Genomic DNA, 23,517 nt, shown 5'->3' with positions numbered 1-23,517 from the left:
TACTGAGCTGCCCAGCACCCTCCCAGAACTCCTACACATGATGGTGGGGAGCTCTGCGGGAAGTGAGAAGACTAGAATTTTACCTTCAGCGGGAACATGGTAACTCGCTCTGGGGCATCGTTGTTGTACCAAATGCAGAGGCTGTTTCTGTTCTGAGCCACCACCACGTCACTGCCTGGGACCCACTGCACATAGGAGCAATAGTTCAGGATCGTGGTCTTGGTGCTGCTCTCAATGTCATAAAGCTGCAACTAGATGAGGAAAGACACAGAATCAGCAGAGTCTATGATTGGCCTGTGACCCACCCCGGCAAGGACACTGGCACCCTGTATCCGCCACCTAGTACTGTGACACAGCCACATCTCACATGCTGAGCCAGGTCAGGCCTTCTCAGCACCTAGATGGGAGATTTTCTAGGCACAGACATCTGCTGCAGAGACTGCGGTGAGTAGGTCAGGGAGGGGGCAAAGCTCTCCCCTCCGGGCACTACGGATCCCAAGAACCCAGTATTGTGCTAGGCTGTGCTGTGGGTCCATTCCCAGAGAGAGCCGATTGTGATGAGCTGGGGAACCTGTCTTCACAATTTAACAAATTCCGTGTGAGATTATGAACTCCCTGTATGTATCTTTACCAAGCTGCATGCTCCAGTTTGAATATACAGCCCTTATATATTGAGTATTAGCCCTTAATAAATCCAGGGTCTTTATTAACAACATGATTTTTAAGGTCTAGCAAAGTTATAAATAAACTCCCAGGCTGGTCTGCCGAAAGTGCTGTGCAGGTTTCGTTTGAGGATGAGGACTTACCAGACCGATGTAAGATAGCTTGCAGCCTGTCTGGTATTGATGGGTCTCCTCTTACGAGCCCTCAGCCTCAAAGGAAACCTGCACCAGATTTTCAAAAGATGAGCCTGGGACCTTAAATTCATAACTCTGCTAGATGCTAAAAATCATGGTCTTAATGAAGACATTGGATTTATGGCATATTACAACAATCTGTAACCCACTAACCCCTTCCTTTTTTGTCCTATGACCACAGCGGTGTTAACGGGCCACTTCACCTTGAATGGTCTCTTACAATATGTGCTAACTACTTATGCTGAAAAGACAATTACCTTTTCCGTAACTGGTGTTCTTCTAGATGTGTTGCTCATGTTTATTCCACAATAGGTGTGCGTGCTCACCATGTGTACCCGTGCCGGAAGTTTTTCCCCTAGCACCCATAGGGGGAGTGCCCCCTCACCCCGCAACCCCTGGAGTGGCGCCTGCCTAGCGCGGTATAAGGGGAGCTGTGCGCTCCCCCCAACCCTCAGTTCCTTCTTGCCAGACAACTCTGACAGAGGGGAAGGAGGGTGGAACAGACATGAGCAACACATCTTGAAGAACACCAGTTACGGAAAAGTGTTTTCTTCTTTGAGTGATTGCTCATGTGTATTCCACAGTAGGTGATTCCAAGCTATATCTGTTGGAGGTGGACAGGAGATCACAAGTTCCCAGGACGAAGGACAGCCCTGCCAAACCTGGTGTCACCCCTGGTTTGGGGGACGATTGCATAGTTTGTGGTGAACGTGTGAACTGAAGACCACGTGGCAGCTCTACAAATGTCCTGGATGGGGACATGGGCCACAAAGGCAGCCGACGAGGCCTGCGCCCAAGTCGAGTGTGCCTTCACAATGGGTGGGGGAGGACACTCGCCAGCTCATAACAGGAGCGGATGCACAAAGTGATCCAATGAAAGCCGCTGAGTGGAAATCGGCTGGCCCCTCGCGCGCTCAGCCGAGGCGATGAACAGTTGCGAGGTGTTTCTGAACAGCTTGATCCGCTTGAGGTAGAAAGCTAGAGCCCGCCACACATCGCACGTGTGGCGATGGCCCTCCTCCCTGGATGCATGAGGCTTGGGGCAGAGGACCAGTAGAAAAATGTCCTTACCCATGTGGTAGGCAGAGACCACCTTCAGAAGGAACGCGGGGCGTGAGCTGGACTTTGTCTTTATGAAAGACAGTGTATGGTGGCTCGGAGGTCAGGGCCCTGAGCTCCGAGACTTGCCTAGACGATGTGATAGCTACCAGGAAGGCCACCTTCCACGAGAGGTGAGACCAGGAGCACATGGCCAGTGGTTCAAATGGGGGCCCTGTGAGATGAGCCAACACCAGGTTTAGGTCCCACTGCAGGACCAGGGGTCTAGAATACGGAAAAAGACAGTCCAAACCCTTAGGAACCGGCCAGTCATAGCATGGGAAAATACCGTGTGCCCTTGCACCAGCGGATGGAAGGCCTGATTCTCATGGGTGACTTTAATTTTCCTGATATCTGCTGGGAGAGCAATACAGCGGTGCATAGACAATCCAGGAAGTTTTTGGAAAGCGTAGGGGACAATTTCCTGGTGCAAGTGCTAGGGGAGCCAACTAGGGGGAGCGCTTTTCTTGACCTGCTGCTCACAAACCGGGTAGAATTAGTGGGGGAAGCAAAAGTGGATGGGAATCTGGGAGGCAGTGACCATGAGTTGGTTGAGTTCAGGATCCTGACGCAGGGAAGAAAGGTAAGCAGCAGGATACGGACCCTGGACTTCAGGAAAGCAGACTTTGACTCCCTCAGGGAACAGATGGCCAGGATCCCCTGGGGGACTAACATGAAAGGGAAGGGAGTCCAGGAGAGCTGGCTGTATCTCAAGGAATCCCTGTTGAGGTTACAGGGACAAACCATCCCGATGAGTCGAAAGAATAGTAAATATGGCAGGCGACCAGCTTGGCTTAATGGTGAAATCCTAGCGGATCTTAAACATAAAAAAGAAGCTTACAAGAAGTGGAAGGTTGGACATATGACCAGGGAAGAGTATAAAAATATTGCTCGGGCATGTAGGAAAGATATCAGGAGGGCCAAATCGCACCTGGAGCTGCAGCTAGCAAGAGATGTCAAGAGTAACAAGAAGGGTTTCTTCAGGTATGTTGGCAACAAGAGGAAAGCCAAGGAAAGTGTGGGCCCCTTACTGAATGAGGGAGGCAAGCTAGTGACAGAGGATGTGGAAAAAGCTAATGTACTCAATGCTTTTTTTGCCTCTGTTTTCACTAACAAGGTCAGCTCCCAGACTGCTGTGCTGGGCATCACAAAATGGGGAAGAGATGGCCAGCCCTCTGTAGAGATAGAGGTGGTTAGGGACTATTTAGAAAAGCTGGACGTGCACAAGTCCATGGGGCCGGACGAATTGCATCCGAGAGTGCTGAGGGAATTGGCGGCTGTGATTGCAGAGCCCTTGGCCATTATCTTTGAAAACTCGTGGCGAACGGGGGAAGTCCCGGATGACTGGAAAAAGGCTAATGTAGTGCCCATCTTTAAAAAAGGGAAGAAGGAGGATCCTGGGAACTACAGGCCGGTCAGCCTCACCTCAGTCCCTGGAAAAATCATGGAGCAGGTCCTCAAAGAATCAATCCTGAAGCACTTAGAGGAGAGGAAAGTGATCAGGAACAGTCAGCATGGATTCACCAAGGGAAGGTCATGCCTGACTAATCTAATCGCCTTTTATGATGAGATTACTGGTTCTGTGGATGAAGGGAAAGCAGTGGATGTATTGTTTCTTGACTTTAGCAAAGCTTTTGACACGGTCTCCCACAGCATTCTTGTCAGCAAGTTAAGGAAGTATGGGCTGGATGAATGCACTATAAGGTGGGTAGAAAGCTGGCTAGATTGTCGGGCTCAACGGGTAGTGATCAATGGCTCCATGTCTAGTTGGCAGCCGGTGTCAAGTGGAGTGCCCCAGGGGTCGGTCCTGGGGCCCGTTTTGTTCAATATCTTCATAAATGATCTGGAGGATGGCGTGGATTGCACTCTCAGCAAATTTGCGGATGATACTAAACTGGGAGGAGTGGTAGATACGCTGGAGGGCAGGGATAGGATACAGAAGGACCTAGACAAATTGGAAGATTGGGCCAAAAGAAATCTAATGAGGTTCAATAAGGATAAGTGCAGGGTCCTGCACTTAGGATGGAAGAATCCAATGCACCGCTACAGACTAGGGACCGAATGGCTCGGCAGCAGTTCTGCGGAAAAGGACCTAGGGGTGACAGTGGACGAGAAGCTGGATATGAGTCAGCAGTGTGCCCTTGTTGCCAAGAAGGCCAATGGCATTTTGGGATGTATAAGTAGGGGCATAGCGAGCAGATCGAGGGACGTGATCGTTCCCCTCTATTCGACACTGGTGAGGCCTCATCTGGAGTACTGTGTCCAGTTTTGGGCCCCACACTACAAGAAGGATGTGGATAAATTGGAAAGAGTACAGCGAAGGGCAACAAAAATGATTAGGGGTCTAGAGCACATGACTTATGAGGAGAGGCTGAGGGAGCTGGGATTGTTTAGTCTGCAGAAGAGAAGAATGAGGGGGGATTTGATAGCTGCTTTCAACTACCTGAAAGGGGGTTTCAAAGAGGATGGCTCTAGACTGTTCTCAATGGTAGCAGATGACAGAACGAGGAGTAATGGTCTCAAGTTGCAATGGGGGAGGTTTAGATTGGATATTAGGAAAAACTTTTTCACTAAGAGGGTGGTGAAACACTGGAATGCGTTACCTAGGGAGGTGGTAGAATCTCCTTCCTTAGAGGTTTTTAAGGTCAGGCTTGACAAAGCCCTGGCTAAGATGATTTAACTGGGACTTGGTCCTGCTTTGAGCAGGGGGTTGGACTAGATGACCTTCTGGGGTCCCTTCCAACCCTGATATTCTATGATTCTATGATTCTATGATATGGCTGCCAGGTGCACCTTGACTGACGAGGGCACCAGACCCTGGGCCCACAGGTGGAGGAGGTAATCAAAGATAAGCTGGATCGGGGCAGTCACCAAGGAGACACCCCTAGTCTGCTGCCCACCTAGAAAACCGGGACCACCTCGTCAAATAAATGCCAAATAAGCACGGTGAGTGGAGGGCTGTCTACTTTCGAGGAGGATGTGCTGAACCTGCTCTGAGCACATCCTTTCCTCTCCATCTAACCACTGAGCAGCCATGCTGTGAGGTGAAGAGCCGCCAGGTTGGGATGGAGGAGGCGGCACTGGTCCTGAGAGAGCAGGTCTGGGCAGAGCGGCAATGGCCATGGCAGAGCTACTGCCAGGCCTGTGAGGGTCCTGTACCAATGCTGCCTGGGCCACGCCAGGGCAATCAGGAGGACCCGGGTCTTGTCCGTCTTTATCTTCTCCATGACCCTGCTGATTAGAGGGAATGGGGGAAAGGCATAGAGAAGCCGGCCTGACCAGGACAGGAGAAAGGCATCGGGGATAGTGCCCCTCCCCAGGCCTCCCCTGGAGCAGAACTGGGGGCATTGCCAGTTCTGCCGAGTCATGAACAGGTCCACCTGGGGAGTTCCCCACCTTCAGAAGAGCCGGTGGGCCACTTCCGGGTGGAGGACCACTTGTTTTGCGAGGAAAAGTCCCTGCTCAAGAGATCCGCCCTCTCGTTCCGGGTGCCCCGTAGGTGGAAGGCCTTCAGGTGGATATCGTGGGCTATAGAGAAGTCTCACAGCCTGAGGGCTTCATGGCAGAGGATTGGGCCCTGCCTTGCCTGTTGATATAGAACATTAAGGCCGTGTTGTCCGTGAGGACCCTGACTACCTTGCCCTCCAGGTGTGAGCGGAAGGCCATACACGCCAGCCGCACCGCCCTGAGCTCCTTGACGTTTATACGTATGGTCAGGTCTTCAGCTGACCACAGGCCTTGGGTCTGAAAGTTCCCCACATGGGCCCCCCAACCCAGGTACCATGCATCGGACACCAGCTTTGGAAGACCACCACCGTAGGGAGGAGATCAGAGAGTCCGGCACGGTGAGGACCTTGTCCATCCTGTCCATGGCCTGGGAGAACTTCGAGGCCAACCAGAGCTGGAGGGGCCTCATCCTGCATCTGGCGTAATGGACCATGTACGTGCACGCCACCATGTGACCCAAGAGTTGTAGGCAAAACCAGGCTGTTGTCACTGGGAACCTTGTGACCAAGTCAATGAGACCTTTCAAGGTCTCAAATCTGGCGGGAGAGAGGTCCTGGCCGAAACTGCATCCAGGAGCACCCCGATAAACTTTATGCGTTGGACCGGGACTAATGTGGACTTGGTGTTATTTACCAACAGGCCCAAGGCGGTGCACGTGGACAAGAGGAGCACCACGTGATCCCTCACCTGATAAGCCAATCGTCCAGATAGGGAAATATCTGGGCCCCTGCCATCTAAGGTAGACCGCTACCACTGACATGCATTTTGTAAACACCCTGGGGGCAGTGGACAGACCAAACGGGAGGACCGTGAATTGGTAGTGATTCTGTCCCACCATGAAACGGAGGAAGCGCCCATGCCCCTCAAATATGTGGATGTGGAAGTACGCGTCCCTGTAGATTGAGGGCAATGAGAAGTCCCCGGGATCCAGGGAGGGGATGATGGAGGCCAGGGAGACCATGCGGAATTTGAACTTCACCATGTACTGGTTCAGACCTCAGAGGTCCAGGATGGGCCTGAGCCCCCCTTTGGCCTTTGGGATAAGGAAATAATGGAAATAGAACCCCTTGCCCATGAACTCCTCAGGCACCCCCTCTATCACTCCTTGACCTAGGAGCCACCACACCTCCTGCTCGAGCAGAGCTTCGTGCGAGGGGTCCCCCAAGAAGGACGGGGGTGGGGAGGAAGTAAACTGGAGGGTGTAACCCCAAGAGATGGTGTTGAGGACCCATCGGTCCGAGCTTAGCCGCGACCATTCCGGGAGGAAAGCACACAACCGGTTGGAGAAGGGAAGCTTTATTGGGGGTGGACCCCTGATGAGGACTGGCGGGATATCCCCGAGCGTCCCATCAAAAGCGTCTTTTCCCCGCCTGCTTGCCCTTGGAGGACCCAGGCTGGGGGCCAGGCCGAGACTGCCTCTGAGGGGGTCTCCTGCTGCTTCTTATGGGAGGCCTTGTACTTTGGGAGGGCGGCCTGGGCGGGAGTCTGCTGCGGCTTGAACTTAGGTTTTGCTGGAGCCAGGACACAGAGGCCCTGAGTCTGGAGGGTTGTGCGGGAGTCTTTCATGCCATGCAGCCTTGTATCTGTTTCCTCCGCAATCAGAGCTTTCCCATCAAATGGGAGATCCTGCATGGCAGACTGCGCCTCGCTGGACAGCCCAGTGAGCAGGAGCCACGACGCCTGTCTCATGCATACTGCGGAGGCCATTGATCATGCGGCCGTGTCCTCAGCATCTGAGGCTGCATGCAGGGACTCCCTAGCGGCCGCTGCCCCTTCCTCCATGAGCGCCTTGAACTCCTTCCTATCGTGCTCCTGGAGGGAGTCCTCAAACGTGGGCAGGGAGCCCCACAGATTGAATTCGTACCGGCCCAGGAGAGCCTGATGGTTTGCCACTCGTAATTGGAAGCTCGAAGATGAATAAATCTCCCCTTCCCAAAGAGTCCAGTCTCTGAGAGTCTTTGTTCTTTGGGGTCGGGGCTCACTGACCCTGCTGTTCCCAGTGGTTGACTGACACCAGGGAGTGAGCGCGGGGTGAGTATACAAGTATTCATGACCCTTAGCGGGTACAAAGTACTTGCATTCTTCCTTTTAGAGATGGAGGCCAACGAGGCTGGTGTTTGCCACAGGGCATTTGAAATCTTAGACACCCCTTCATGGAGAGGCAAGGCCACTCCACCCAGTGCCAATGGTGACAACACGTTAAACAGGGAGTCTGAGGGTCTCCTCCATCTCCTTTGCCTGGAGATGGAGGCTTGCTGCCACCCTCTTTAAGAGTTCTTGGTGGGCCCTGAAGACCTCCAGCGGGATGGAGGCGGGCAGGGCTGCAATTGCCTCATCCGGGCGGGGCGAAGAGGCTGGTGTGGTGCTCTGGGTGTTGGCCGGCACCGGAGGGTCTGCCCCCTCGTCGGACTCCAGGCATGGTGTTGAGGATGCACATCCCACCGATTCCTTCCTTGGGGGTCTGGAGAGGGAGGCCGACGGTGCATCTGAAGCTCCAGTCACCGAGTGAGCTCCCACTGGGAGCTGCACCAGAGGCCATGGTGCCCCACTGATACCATTGGGCCAGCAACGACGCTCGGTGCCACTGCACCCGCTGTGACACCTGTGGGGCCGGCTGTTCGGGTTGGCTGGCCTGACCCATCGAAGGACGGCTACGAATGGAGACCAGGTTGGCGTAAGATCTGCTGCTGTCTCTGGACCAGGAGGAGCGGTGGTGCCGGGATCTACAATGGCCATGGGACCGCGATCTTGACATGGAGGACCGGTACCGGCAGTAAAAGCTGCTCCAAGAATGGCCTCGACGGGCGGACCCGCAACGGCGCAACGCTGGTGATTGACGCCCAGGGCTGCGATGTCTTGGTGGAGACTTGGAGCGGAAGTCCGAGCAGGAATGGCATTGATGACTGTGCCGTGACTGACTGCGGTGCCCTCTCCGAGACGAGGACTGATGGTGACGCCCGCCGCGGTCCCGCCGATATTTGCTCCTTGAGGTCAACTGGTGCCGCGAGTCCCGTCTGGCCAGAACCCAGCCAGACAGTCTGGTCAGCGTTGAGGGCGATCCACCTGGACTCTGCCTCGAGCGATCGCTGGGTGGCAATTGGCATTGGGAACATTCCCTCGACTGAGACCGGGCTGGAGGCGACTGCGGAGATCCCAACAGAGGCTTGTCTCTAGAGCACAGGGCCGACATCAGCGGCGCTCCGGACACCAGCATGGACATAACATCCCAGGCCGCCTGGAGGGCTTCAGGCATAGACAGCATCCGGACATCCGGAGAGGCCTGTTCCAAAGGGGCCAGGCTACTCCGCTCAACGTGAGTCAGAGGCCTAGGGCCCGGTGGGGATCCAGGACTGCCCAACATGGGCCTAGCCTCTGTCCCAGACTTCCCTTGGTGCCGCTGTGAAAAGGGAATCTTCCTGGCCCTCTTAGAGTGCCCCGTGGATGGGGAATGGTGCCGACTGGTCGATGGCACTGGAGGGTCGCTGCATACCGGTTCGGAGCGGCATGCTGGGGTTGGAGTCAGTGCCAACTCCATCAGGATGGCCCGGAGTCTAATGTCCCTTTCTCTTTTGGTCCAAGGCTTAAACGACTTGCAAATCTTGCATCTTTCACTAATATGGGTTTCTCCTAAGCAGCACAAACAGTTTGTATGTGGGTCACTTCTTGGCATAGAATGCCTACAAGAGCCGCACGACTTAAACCCCAGGGCGCGGGGCATGCCCTGGCCCAGGCTCACTGACTAACTAAACTAACAAAACAGCTAACTAACTACAGGTACTAATGCTGAACAAACAGTTCTGGGGATGAGCTACAGCAAAGCTGGAGCACAGCAGTTCCAATGCACCTGCACTGACAGCAAGAAGGAACTGAGGGTGGGAGGAGTGCACAGCTCCCCTTATACTGCACCAGGCAGGCACCACTCCAGGGGCTGCGGGGGGCGCTCCCCCCTACGGGTACTGCTAGGGGAAAAACTTCCAGCACCGGTGCACTTGGCGAGCATGCACAACTATTGTGGAATACACATGAGAAATCGCTCGAAGAAGAACTATCTGTTCTACCTTGCATTTAGCTGTGACACTGTGATTGCCTTTCCCGGACCTGAAGAAGAGCTCTTTGTAGCGCGAAAGCTTGTCTCCCTCACCACTAGAAGATGGTCCAATAAAACGTATCACCTTATCCATCTTGTCTCTCTAATACCTGGGACTGACACAGCTACACCAACACTGTATTCAAGGTCTCAAAATGTAATTACAAACAGGGAATTATCATTGAGCGGGCATGTTTCCAGTGGGGTCCTGCAGGGATTGGTCTTGGCCCTATGTTATTTAACATTTTTATCAATGAACTGGAAGAAAACATAAAACCATCATTGATAAAGTTTGCAGAGGACACAAAAATTGAGAGAGAGGTAAACAATGAAAAGGACAAGTCACTGATTCACAGCAATCTGTACCACCTGGTAAACAGGACGCAAGCAAACAGCATGCATTTCAATACAGCTAAATGTAAATGTATACTGTGACACTGACAGGACAAATGCCAGTTCATGTCAGGGTCTCCATGTCTCAACTGGACAATGACGACACGTAGCTGGACTCTGTCGGCTCACTTGTGGGTTAATATTGATAAAACAGGTATTAGAATTACAAGAAAGTGATTAGTGTTTAGACTTTATTGAACGCTTGTTAGTTGCTGCTGCATAAATCTTATTGAGCTATCTGTGCTCCACACTGCAATGTAATATTTGAGTGGTTGCCCTGTGAACCTCTGTAGCTGTATGAATTATCACACACATTAATTAGTGGGAAGAGCTGCTCTCTTCTACAGAAACAGTTATGCCCCTCCCAAAAGAGGAGACCCATGGATACCAGACAGGATATGGGTGGATCTTACAACTGGAAACTCCCTACATCTGGGTTGAGGAATTGTCAACAAAAGGACTAAAAACTCTTATTTTTGTTCTGCTCTCCTCCCTGTGAAGATGAGTCGTGCCAGTGGACTCCTCCCAAGTCCCATCAACTGAGTTTGAAGCTCAGAGCACATGACAGGAGAGGGATAAAAACCTATGCTGCTTGGACTCAGGGGAAGAAGGAAGGTGTTTCTAAACATAAGCAAGAAATCCCCAGCTGCTTAGCCTGAGCTAGCCCTAAAGCTCAAATAGAACTTGCTGATTATAGAAGCCTGTTACCTTTTCATACCTAGACATATGAATGAGTTAATGTTTGCTCGCTTTAATCTTGTAAATAACTCTCTGATTTCCTTTTCCAATTTAATACATCTTCATATAGATTTACTATAAGGCTACAAGTGTTGTCTTTGGTGTGAGATCTAAAGTGCAATTGACCTGGGATGACTGGTCCTTTGGGATTAGGAGTAACCTGATTATTGCTGTGATTTTTGGTGCAAGGGGCCATCTAACACAGAGATATGCTCACCTGGGTGGCAAGAAAGACTGGAGAACCCAAGGGGACTGCCTGTGACTCTGTGTTAAGGCTATTAAAGTACCTGAGGAATTTGCCCTTGGTGCAGGTGGTTGGTGAAATCTACGTTTAGAACTCACAACCAGTTAGGGGTTTGTGCCCTGATTTTTAACAGTCAATCCAGCCCCTGCGCCGTGGCAGGACCAGTAACCCTAGACCAACCCTGACAGGTATTTGTCCAACATGCTTTTCAAAATTTACAATTATGTGAATTCTACAACCTGCCTTGGAAGCCTATTTCATAGCTTAACTACCCTGAGATTTAGAAAGTTTTTCCTAACGTATAACCTAAATCATCTTTGCTGCAGATTAACGACCATTATGTCTTGTCCTACTTTCTGTGGAAATGGAGAACAACTGATTGCCATCCTTTTTATAACAGCCCCAAGCATAGCTGAAGACTGTAATCACCTCCTCCAGCCCCTTCTTTTCTCAAGATGAAACATGTTTTTGTAAGCTTTCCTCCTAGGACAAGTTCATAGAATCATAGAAGATTAGGGTTGGAAGAGACCTCAGGAGGTCATCTAGTCCAACCCCCTGCTCAAAGCAGGACCAATCCCCAACTAAATCATCCCAGCCAGGGCTTTGTCAAGCCAGGCCTTAAAAACCTCTAAGGATGGAGATTCCACCACCTCTCTAGGAAACCCATTCTAGTGCTTCACCACCCTCCTAGTAAAATAGTGTTTCCTAATTTCCAACCTAGACTTCCACCACTGCAACTTGAGACCACTGCTCCTTCTTCTGTCATCTGCCACCACTGAAAACAGACTAGCTCCATCCTCCTTGGAACCCCCAGGTACTTAAAGGCTGCTATCAAATCCCCCCTCAAAACCGGCCCCAGGACCGACCCCTGGGGCATTCCACTTCATACCGGCTGCCAACTAGATATTGAGCCGTTGATCATTACCCATTGAGCCTGACAATCAAGCCAGCTTCCTATCCACCTTATAGTCCATTCATCCAATCCATACTTTTTAAACTTGCTGGCAAGAATACTGTGGGAGACCATGTCAAAAGCTTTGCTAAAGTCAAGATATATTATATCCACCGCTTTCCCCATATCCACAGAGCCAGTTCTCTCATCATAGAAGGCAATCAGGTTGGTCAGGCATGACTTGTCCTTAGTGAATCCATGTTGACTTTTCCTGATCACGTTCCTCTCCTTCAAGTGCTTCCAAATGGATTCCTTGAGGACCTGCTGCATGATTTTGCCAGGGACTGAAGTGAGGCTGACCGGTCTGTAGTTCCCCGGTTCTCTTTCTTCCCTTTTTAAAATATGGGCACTATATTTGCCTTTTTCCAATCGTCTGGGACATCCCCCAATCACCACGAATTTTCAAAGATAATGGCCAATGGCTCTGCAATCACATCAACCAACTCCCTCAGCACCCTCGGATGAATTAGATCTGGACTTATCATTTTTGTTGCTGTCCTCTACTAGTCTCTCTCCAATTTGTCCACTTATTTCCTTAAGCATGGCACCCAGAATTGGACATAGTTTTCCAGCTGAGGCCTCAACAGTGTCGAGTAGAGCACGACAAATTAATTCCCATTGTGACATTTCACCCCATAATGCCTTATAGAAATATGCTTATGAGTGTAAATATAACATAACTGGAATATATTTTATGCTAGATATGCCATGTAACAAATCTCTGCAAAGGTTATATTCTACTGCATGTATTCATCCTATTCATATGCATGTATCTTTTTTATATCTGAAGTTATGAGCGTTGGCTCTATGCTTGTATTTAAAGGGTTCGCAGTTGAAGGCACCTAAGGCAGACTTGGTCAACATAGTGTGAAGGGGTTATTCAAGTAAATGGAAATCCACTTGGCTTCCTTGATAGACGCCAATCCACGTCTGAGCTTTCCTGGGAACGTTCCTGTAGAGAACTGAGTCATGCATGGACATGTGACTTGCCCATGTGACTCCAAAACTCCATCTTGTAGCTGGGATTCTACACAGGGGGAGAGAGGGGTTTCCACCCACAAGAGAGAGACTATATAAGCCCCTGGGAAACCCCTCCATTTTGTCTTCAGCTGGCACAAGGGATAGCCTCTCCTCCCCAAAGAGATGCCTGAAAGAAACTGAAACAAAGGACAGTAACTACAGGGGTGTGAGTGATTGCTGGACCCAGACTAGGAGGAAGTCTAGTCTGTAATAGAAGCTTATTGGAACATCTCTGAGGATGAGATTTACCTGCATTTAGTTTCTTACTGTATTAGGCTTAGACTTTCGTGTTTTATTTTATTTTGCTTGGTAATTCACTTTGTTTTGTCTATTATTACTTGGAACCACTTAAATCCTACTTTTTATATTTAATAAAATCACTTTTTACTTATTAATTAACCCAGAACAAGTATTAATTCCTGGGGGAGAAAACAGCTGTGCATATCTCTCTATCAGCGTTATAGAGGGCAAACAATTTATGTATAAGCTTTAAGTATAAGCTTTATACAGAGTAAGACAGATGTATTTGGGGTTTGGATCCCATTGGGAACTTGAGTGTCTGGATGTTGGAGACAGGAGCACTTCTTAAGCTGTTTTCAGTTAAGCCTGAAGGTTCTGGGGGACATGGTTCAGAGCTGGGTCTGTGTTTGTAGCAGGCTAGCATGTCTGGCACAACCAGGCAAGGCACTGAAGTCCCAAGCTGCCAGGGAAAATGGGCTCGGAGGAGTCCCAGCACATCAGGTGACAGTTCCTAAGGGGGTTTCTGTGACCCAACCCATCACACCCATCTCTTATATATAAGACTCCTGTTAATACATCCCAGAATATTAGCCTTTTTCACAGCTGCATCACATTATTGACTCATATTCAATTTGTGATTCACAAGAATCCCTAGATCCTTTTCAGCAGTACAACCACTAGCCAGTTATTCCTCAGTTTGTAGTTGTGCTTTTGATTTTTCCTTCCTAAATTAAGTACTTTGCACTTGTCTTTTTTGAATTTCATCTTGTTGATTTCAGACCAATTCTCCAATATGTCAAGGTCATTTTGAATTCTAATCCTTGTCCTACAAAGAGCTTGCAACCTCTCCCAGTGTGGTATCATCTGCAAATTTTATAAGCATACTCTCCACTCAATTATTCAAGTCATTAATGAAAACACTGATAGTACCAGACATAGGGTTGACCCCTGCAAGACATGGGGAACAAATATTTAATAATGGTTGGTCAATCTAGCAGAGAAAAGCACAACACAATTCAACTGCTGGAAATTGAAACTAGACAAATTCAGAGTGGAAATAGGACACACATTTTTGATGGTGAGAGTAATTAACGACTGGAATAATTTACCATAGGTTGTGGTACATTCTTCATCAGTGATAATTTGAAAATCCAGATTAGATGTTTTTCAAAAAGATCTGCTCTAGGAATTATTTTGGGGAAGTTCTCTGGCCTCTGTGAGACAGGGGAGCAGACTGGGTGATCACAGTGATTCCTTCGGCCTGGGAATCTATAAATCTGTGAAACTTGGCTGTCTCTCCAGGGAAAGGTCAACTGCAGTGTAAAGCATTGTGTTCAGGATGTTTGTTGTTTTCTATAAGATCTGTGTATTTCTCGTATGATTATGTAAACAGCAACGGTGTTACAATCCTGTGCAAAGTGTGTGTTTCATGTGTTACAGCTATCACGCGCCCCTGAAGAGGTAAACTGTGGGCCTGGAACACCCCCTGGCTGGAGTTCGGGGAAAGGGTGCATTTAAACTATGGGCATGTCTAAGAGGTCAGTACTGATTCCAGGGGCTGAGCAGTGTGGTAGCAGCTCTCCGGAGAGGGTGCTAGACAGGGGCTGTGGTCTGAGAATGTGACTAGAGGTCCCAAAGCAATGGTAGTGCTTGGATGCTGTGCAGTGTCCAGAGGATTAAAACACCTGGGATTGAGCAGCTGGATCCCCTCATGGAAGTCTGGCAAGTGGCCAAGAGGGGACACTAGATTACAGCTGTGACACCCACCTTACCCACCACCTTCCCTGCTCCTGAGCATGCCCAGCTCACACCCCATACCCTGGACATGCCTGTCTCCCACCTCACCCTCATCTTCTTGTCCCTGAAGAGAAGTTTGTGGCCCGTCTCATTCAGCTCCAGCCAGTCAATCTTGCTGTCATGGCTGATGGTGCCAATGTTGTAGCCACCAACAAGATCCACTGGGAAAGGGAAAGAAGAGAGGCTCAGTATGAGAATGTTCTGTCAAGCCAGGAGGTGACTGGCACGGCAGAGCTGCCAGAAGCCTTGCTGCAAAGGAGGTACTCAGTCTGTGGGCAGGCGAAGGATGGAGAGGGATTATTTAGAGCGGTACAAGGGGGACACAACTCAGAGCAAGGGGATGACACTGAGAAAGGGACATGTAAACTGCATATCAGAATAAGTCCCGACAGCGAGCTGTGTCAGACAGGGACTCGTCTCCCAAGGATGGAAGCCCATCCATCTCCTGAGACATTTAAACTAGTACCAAACAGAACACTAATAAATTCCCAGGCAAAGAGTGTTGTTCAACAAAGTGAGAGGTTCCAAACTGCTCTCTGTGATCAGCGTGTGCTAGAAAATCTGTCTCCTTGCCCCCAGAACACACCAACATTTCAGTAAAGTGGGAAATTACTTACCTTATAGTAACTGATGATCTTTGAGATGTGTTGTCTATACATCTTCCACTCACGGGGGTATTGTGCACCCCCTAGCGCCAGAGATAAGACATTTTCTTCTTACTAGCAGGTCCCCCGTTGGTCTACACATACACTATCCATCCCACTCAAGCATAAAGGGGTGGGGTGAACCAACTGCCAGTATGTTCCTTCGACAGCCAAAATCTTGCAAGGCCTTCATATAGTGGGGAAGGAGGATGGGTCATGGAATACATACGGACAACACACATTGAAGAACATCAGTTACTATAGGTAAGTAACCTCTTTTTCTTAACTGAGTGGTTGTCTATATGTCTTCCACTCATGGAGACTGAAAAACAATTGACAGATGGAGGTGGGTACGTAAGTGTTACGTAAAGACAGATCTAAGTAACAAAGCTGTAACAAAGGTTACATCTTCTCTAGTTGCCTGTCCAGCTATATAATGTTTCATGAGAGTATGAATAGAAGCCCATGTGGCTACCTTAGGAACGCCTAAAACCGAGACATTACTAAAGGAAGCTATGGAATCATCTTAGGGTATGTCTACGCTACAAAATTAGGTCGAATTTATAGAAGTCAGTTTTGTAGAAAGCGTTTTTATACAGTCGAGTGTGTGTGTCCCCACACAAATGCTCTAAGTGCATGTAGCTGGCGGACTGTGTCCACAGTACCGAGGCAACCGTTGACTTCCGGAGCTTTGCACTGTGGGTAGCTATCCCACAGTTCCCGCAGTCTCCACCGCCCATTTGAATTCTGGGTAGAAATCCCAGTGCCTGATGGGGCTAAAACATTGGCGCGGGTGGTTCTGGGTACATATCGTCAGGCCCCCGTTCCCTCCCTCCCTCCATAAAAGCAAGGGCAAACAATCATTTTTGCGCCTTTTTTCTTGAGTTACCTGTGCAGACGCCATACCACGGCAAGCACGGAGCCCGCTCAGCTAACCGTCACCGTATGTCTCCTGGGTGCTGGCGGACGTGGTACTGCATTGCTACACAGCAGCAGTTTATTGCCTTTTGGCAGCAGACAGTGCAGTATGACTGGTAGCCATCCTCGACGTAGTCCTGGGTGCTCTTTTAATCGGGCGCCTGGGCAAACATGGAAGTGACTCAGCCAAGTCATTTCCCTTGTTTCGTCTCATGGTGATTGAGTCCTACCAGCAGTGCACTGTCTTTTAATCTGCAGCTAGCAGAAGACGATGAACAGTAGTCATACTGCACTGTCTTCTGCCGAGCACCCAAGAGGTGACGATGGCTAGCGATCGTACTGCACAGTCTGCTGCCAGCATGATGTATAAAGATAGATGAAGTGGCTCAAAACAAGAAATAGACCAGATTTGTTTTGTATTCATTTTCTCCTCCCTTCCTCTCTCTGTGAAATCAACGGCCTGCTAAACCCAGTTTTGAGTTCTATCCTTGAGGTTTTGAGTTCTATCCTTGAGGCGGCCATTCAGTTTCTCGCAAAGCCACCCCCTTTGTTGATTTTAATTCCCTGTAAGCCATGTCGTCAGTCACCCCTCCCTCCGTCAGGGCAATGGGAGACAATCGTTCTGCGCCTTTTTTCTGTGCAGACGCCATACCACGGCAAGCATGGAGCCCGCTCAGATCACTTTGGTAATTAGGAGCACATTAAACACCACACGCATTATTCAGCAGTATATGCAGCACCAGAACCTGGCAAAGCGAAACTTGGCGAGTAGGCGATGTCAGCGTGGTGACGAGAGTGATGAGGACATGGACACAGACTTCTCTCAAAGCACGTGCCCTGCCAATGTGCGCATCATGGTGCTAATGGGGCAGGTTCATGCGGTGGAACACCAATTCTGGGCTCGGGAAACAAGCACAGACTGGTGGCACCGCATAGTGTTGCAGGTCTGGGATGATTCCCAGTGGCTGCGAAACTTTTGCATGCATAAGGGCACTTTCATGGAACTTTGTGACTTGCTTTCCCCTGCCCTGAGGTGCAAGAATACCAAGATGAGAGCAGCCCTCACAGTTGAGAAGTGAGTGGCAATAGCCCTGGAAAGCTTGCAACGCCAAACAGCTACTGGTCAGTCGGGAATGAATTTGGAGTGGGCAAATCTACTGTGGGGGCTGCTATGATACAAGTAGCCAACACAATCAAAGATCTGCTGATATCAAGGGTAGTGACCTGGGCAATGTGCAGGTCATAGTGGATGGCTTTGCTGCTATGGGATTCCCTAACTGTGGTGGGACCATAGACGGAACCCATATCCCTCTCTTGGCACCGGAGCACCAAGCCAGTGAGTACATAAACCGCAAGGGGTACTTTTCAATGGAGCTGCAAGCACTGGTGGATCACAAGGGATGTTTCACCAACTGCCAAGAATGACCTTGAGCGGATCACTGCGGACTACGTGGCTCTGGGAAGAAGGATAAAGGAGTTGGAGGCGCAAGTGGTGTTCTCGTCCATCCTCCCCGTGGAAGGAAAAGGCCTGGGTAGGGACCGTCGAATCGTGGAGGTCAACGAATGGCTACGCAGGTGGTGTCGGAGAGAAGGCTTTGGATTCTTTGACCATGGGATGGTGTTCCATGAAGGAGGAGTGCTGGGCAGAGACGGGCTCCATCTTACGAAGAGAGGGAAGAACATCTTTGCCAGCAGGCTGGCTAACCTAGTGAGGAGGGCTTTAAACTAGGTTCACCGGGGGAAGGAGACCAAAGCCCTGAGGTAAGTGGGAAAGCGGGATACCGGGAGGAAGCACAGGCAGGAATGTCTGTGAGGGGAGGGCTCCTGCCTCATACTGGGAATGAGGGGCGATCAACAGGTTATCTCAAGTGCTTATATACAAATGCACAAAGCCTTGGAAACAAGCAGGGAGAACTGGAGGTCCTGGTGATGTCAAGGAATTATGACGTGATTGGAATAACAGAGACTTGGTGGGATAACTCACATGACTGGAGTACAGTCATGGATGGTTATAAACTGTTCAGGAAGGACAGGCAGGGCAGAAAAGGTGGGGGAGTAGCACTGTATGTAAGGGAGCAGTATGACTGCTCAGAGCTCCGGTACGAAACTGTGGAAAAACCTGAGTGTCTCTGGATTAAGTTTAGAAGTGTGTGCAACAAGAGTGATGTCATGGTGGGAGTCTGCTATAGACCACCGGACCAGGGGGATGAGGTGGATGAGGCTTTCTTCCGGCAACTCACGGAAGCTACTAGATCGCATGCCCTGATTCTCATGTGTGACTTTAATTTTCCTGATATCTGCTGGGAGAGCAATACAGCGGTGCATAGACAATCCAGGAAGTTTTTGGAAAGCGTAGGGGACAATTTCCTGGTGCAAGTGCTAGGGGAGCCAACTAGGGGGAGCGCTTTTCTTGACCTGCTGCTCACAAACCGGGTAGAATTAGTGGGGGAAGCAAAAGTGGATGGGAATCTGGGAGGCAGTGACCATGAGTTGGTTGAGTTCAGGATCCTGACGCAGGGAAGAAAGGTAAGCAGCAGGATACGGACCCTGGACTTCAGGAAAGCAGACTTTGACTCCCTCAGGGAACAGATGGCCAGGATCCCCTGGGGGACTAACATGAAAGGGAAGGGAGTCCAGGAGAGCTGGCTGTATCTCAAGGAATCCCTGTTGAGGTTACAGGGACAAACCATCCCGATGAGTCGAAAGAATAGTAAATATGGCAGGCGACCAGCTTGGCTTAATGGTGAAATCCTAGCGGATCTTAAACATAAAAAAGAAGCTTACAAGAAGTGGAAGGTTGGACATATGACCAGGGAAGAGTATAAAAATATTGCTCGGGCATGTAGGAAAGATATCAGGAGGGCCAAATCGCACCTGGAGCTGCAGCTAGCAAGAGATGTCAAGAGTAACAAGAAGGGTTTCTTCAGGTATGTTGGCAACAAGAAGAAAGCCAAGGAAAGTGTGGGCCCCTTACTGAATGAGGGAGGCAAGCTAGTGACAGAGGATGTGGAAAAAGCTAATGTACTCAATGCTTTTTTTGCCTCTGTTTTCACTAACAAGGTCAGCTCCCAGACTGCTGTGCTGGGCATCACAAAATGGGGAAGAGATGGCCAGCCCTCTGTAGAGATAGAGGTGGTTAGGGACTATTTAGAAAAGCTGGATGTGCACAAGTCCATGGGGCCGGACGAATTGCATCCGAGAGTGCTGAGGGAATTGGCGGCTGTGATTGCAGAGCCCTTGGCCATTATCTTTGAAAACTCGTGGCGAACGGGGGAAGTCCCGGATGACTGGAAAAAGGCTAATGTAGTGCCCATCTTTAAAAAGGGAAGAAGGAGGATCCTGGGAACTACAGGCCGGTCAGCCTCACCTCAGTCCCTGGAAAAATCATGGAGCAGGTCCTCAAAGAATCAATCCTGAAGCACTTAGAGGAGAGGAAAGTGATCAGGAACAGTCAGCATGGATTCACCAAGGGAAGGTCATGCCTGACTAATCTAATCGCCTTTTATGATGAGATTACTGGTTCTGTGGATGAAGGGAAAGCAGTGGATGTATTGTTTCTTGACTTTAGCAAAGCTTTTGACACGGTCTCCCACAGCATTCTTGTCAGCAAGTTAAGGAAGTATGGGCTGGATGAATGCACTATAAGGTGGGTAGAAAGCTGGCTAGATTGTCGGGCTCAACGGGTAGTGATCAATGGCTCCATGTCTAGTTGGCAGCCGGTGTCAAGTGGAGTGCCCCAGGGGTCGGTCCTGGGGCCCGTTTTGTTCAATATCTTCATAAATGATCTGGAGGATGGTGTGGATTGCACTCTCAGCAAATTTGCGGATGATACTAAACTGGGAGGAGTGGTAGATACGCTGGAGGGGAGGGATAGGATACAGAAGGACCTAGACAAATTGGAAGATTGGGCCAAAAGAAATCTAATGAGGTTCAATAAGGATAAGTGCAGGGTCCTGCACTTAGGATGGAAGAATCCAATGCACCGCTACAGACTAGGGACCGAATGGCTCGGCAGCAGTTCTGCGGAAAAGGACCTAGGGGTGACAGTGGACGAGAAGCTGGATATGAGTCAGCAGTGTGCCCTTGTTGCCAAGAAGGCCAATGGCATTTTGGGATGTATAAGTAGGGGCATAGCGAGCAGATCGAGGGACGTGATCGTTCCCCTCTATTCGACACTGGTGAGGCCTCATCTGGAGTACTGTGTCCAGTTTTGGGCCCCACACTACAAGAAGGATGTGGATAAATTGGAAAGAGTACAGCGAAGGGCAACAAAAATGATTAGGGGTCTAGAGCACATGACTTATGAGGAGAGGCTGAGGGAGCTGGGATTGTTTAGTCTGCAGAAGAGAAGAATGAGGGGGATTTGATAGCTGCTTTCAACTACCTGAAAGGGGGTTTCAAAGAGGATGGCTCTAGACTGTTCTCAATGGTAGCAGATGACAGAACGAGGAGTAATGGTCTCAAGTTGCAATGGGGGAGGTTTAGATTGGATATTAGGAAAAACTTTTTCACTAAGAGGGTGGTGAAACACTGGAATGCGTTACCTAGGGAGGTGGTAGAATCTCCTTCCTTAGAGGTTTTTAAGGTCAGGCTTGACAAAGCCCTGGCTAGGATGATTTAACTGGGACTTGGTCCTGCTTTGAGCAGGGGGTTGGACTAGATGACCTTCTGGGGTCCCTTCCAACCCTGATATTCTATGATTCTATGATCAACGTGGGATGGCCAGGAAAGGTGCATGACGCTCGCATCTTCAGGAACTCCGGTCTGATTCAAAAGCTGCAGGAAGGGACTTTCTTCCCAGACCAGAAAATAACTGTTGCGGATGTTGAAATGCCTATAGTTATCCTTGGGGATCCAGCCTACCCCTTAATGCCATGGTTCATGAAGCCATTCATAGGCAGCCTGGAGAGTAGTCAGGAGCTGTTCAGCTACAGGCTGAGCAAGTGCAGAATGTGCATTTGGACGTTTAAAAGCACGCTGGCGCAGTTTACTGACTCGGTTAGACCTCAGCGAAACCAATATTCCCATTGTTATTACTGCTTGCTGTGCGCTCCACAATATCTGTGAGAGTAAGGGGGAAGACGTTTATGGTGGGGTGGGAGGTTGAGGAAAATCGCCTGGCTGCTGGTTACGCACAACCAGACACCAGGGCGGTCAGAAGAACACAGGAGGGTGCAGTGCGCATCAGAGAAGCTTTGAAAACCAGTTTCATGACTGGCCCGGCTACGGTGTGAAAGTTCTGTTTGTTTCTCCTTGAGGAAACCCCCCGCCCCTTGGTTCACTCTACTTCCCTGTAAGCTAACCACCCTCCCCACCTCCCTTTGATCACCGCTTGCAGAGGCAATAAAGTCATTGTTGCTTCACATTCATACATTCTTTATTAATTCATCACACAAATAGGGGGATAATTACCGAGATAGCCCAGAAGGGGTGGTGGAGGAGGGAAGGACAAGGCTACACAGCACTTTAAAAGTTATTGAATGACAGCATTCTGTTACTTGGGCAATCCTCTGGGGTGGAGTGGCTGGGTGGCTGAAGGCCCCCCCACCACGTTCTTGGGCATCTGGGTGAGGAGGCTATGAAACTTTGGGAGGAGGGCGGTTGGTTACACAGGGGCTGTAGCGGCGGTCTGTGCTCCTGCTGCCTTTCCTGCAGCTCAACCATACGCTGGAGCATATTAGTTTGATACTCCAGCAGCCTCAGCATTGAATCCTGCCTCCTCTCATCACCCTGCTGCCACCTTTCAGCTTCAGCCCTCTCTTCAGCCCGCCACCTCTCCTTCCGGTCATTTTGTTCTTTCCTGCACTCTGAGATTGTCTGCCTCCATGCACTCGTCTATACTCTGTCTGTGGGAGGACAGCATGCGCTCAGAGAACATTTCATCGCGAGTGCATTTTTTTCGCCTTCTAATCTTTGCTAGCCTCTGGGAAGGAGAAGATCCTGTGATCCTTGAAACACATGCAACTGGTGGAGAAAAAAAAAAAAGGGGACAGTGGTATTTGAAAAGACATTTTATAGAACAATGGGTACACTCTTTCACGTAAACCTTGCTGTTAACATAACATACATAGCACATGTGCTTTCGTTACAAGATTGCATTTTGCCTTCCCCCACCGCGTGGCTAACAGCAGGGAACATTTCTGTTCAGCCATAGGCAAACAGCCCAGCAGGAACGGGCACCTCTGAATGTCCCCTTAAGAAAAGCACCCTATTTCAACTAGGTGACCATGAATGATATCACTCTCCTGAGGATAATACAGAGAGAGAAAGAATGGATGTTTGAATGCCAGCAAACATACACTGCAATGGTTTGTTCTACAATGATTCCCGAGTACGTGCTACTGGCCTGGAGGGGTAAAGTGTCCTACCATGGTGGATGGAATAAGGCTGCCCTCCCCAGAAACCTTTTGCAAAGGCTTTGGGAGTATATCCAGGAGAGCCACGAATGCCAGGGCAAATTAATTATTAAACATGCTGGCTTTTAAACCTTGTATAGCATTTTAAAAGGTACACTTACCAGAGGTCCCTTCTCCGCCTGGTGGGTCTGGGAGGCAGTCTTGGGTGGGTTCGGGGGGTACTGGCTCCAGGTCCAGGGTGAGAAACAGTTCCTGGCTGTCGGGAAAACTGCTTTCTCCACTTGTTTGCTGTGAGCTATCTACAACCTCCTCCTCATCGTCTTCCTCGTCCCCAAAACCTGTTTCCGTGTTGCCTCCATTGAAGGAGTCAAACAACATGGCTGGGGTAGTGATGGCTGAACCCCCTAAAATGGCATGCAGCTCATCATAGAGGCGGCATGTTTGGGGCTCTGACCCGGAGTGGCTGTTCGCCTCTCTGGTTTTCTGGTAGGCTTGCCTCAGCTCCTTAAGTTTCACGCGGCACTGCTTCGGGTCCCTATTATGGCCTTTGTCCTTCATGCCCTGGGAGATTTTCACAAATGTTTTGGCATATCGAAAACTGGAACGTAGTTCTGATAGCACGGATTCCTCACCCCATACAGCGATCAGATCCCGTACCTCCCGTTC

General features: G+C 49.8%; 1 protein-coding gene across 3 annotated transcripts in view; it reads right to left on the bottom strand.

Annotated features, from left to right (window-relative positions):
• Positions 1-23,517, bottom strand: part of IFT172 (intraflagellar transport 172) — a 154,257-nt gene that overhangs the window by 74,807 nt on the left and 55,933 nt on the right. For all 3 annotated transcript variants that reach the window (XM_038397429.2, XM_043509919.1, XM_038397430.2), the window contains 2 exons: positions 14,982-15,094; positions 84-251 (listed from right to left, as the gene is read on the bottom strand). In XM_038397429.2, coding sequence (XP_038253357.1) covers positions 84-251; positions 14,982-15,094 — 281 coding nt within the window. The remainder of the gene's footprint in view (positions 1-83; positions 252-14,981; positions 15,095-23,517) is intronic.

The sequence above is a fragment of the Dermochelys coriacea genome, chromosome 3 (assembly GCF_009764565.3).
Source record: "Dermochelys coriacea isolate rDerCor1 chromosome 3, rDerCor1.pri.v4, whole genome shotgun sequence".
NCBI classification, from domain to species: domain Eukaryota; kingdom Metazoa; phylum Chordata; order Testudines; family Dermochelyidae; genus Dermochelys; species Dermochelys coriacea.
The sequence above is the reverse complement of the archived record's forward strand: the minus strand, read 5'-3'. Positions and strand labels throughout refer to the sequence as shown.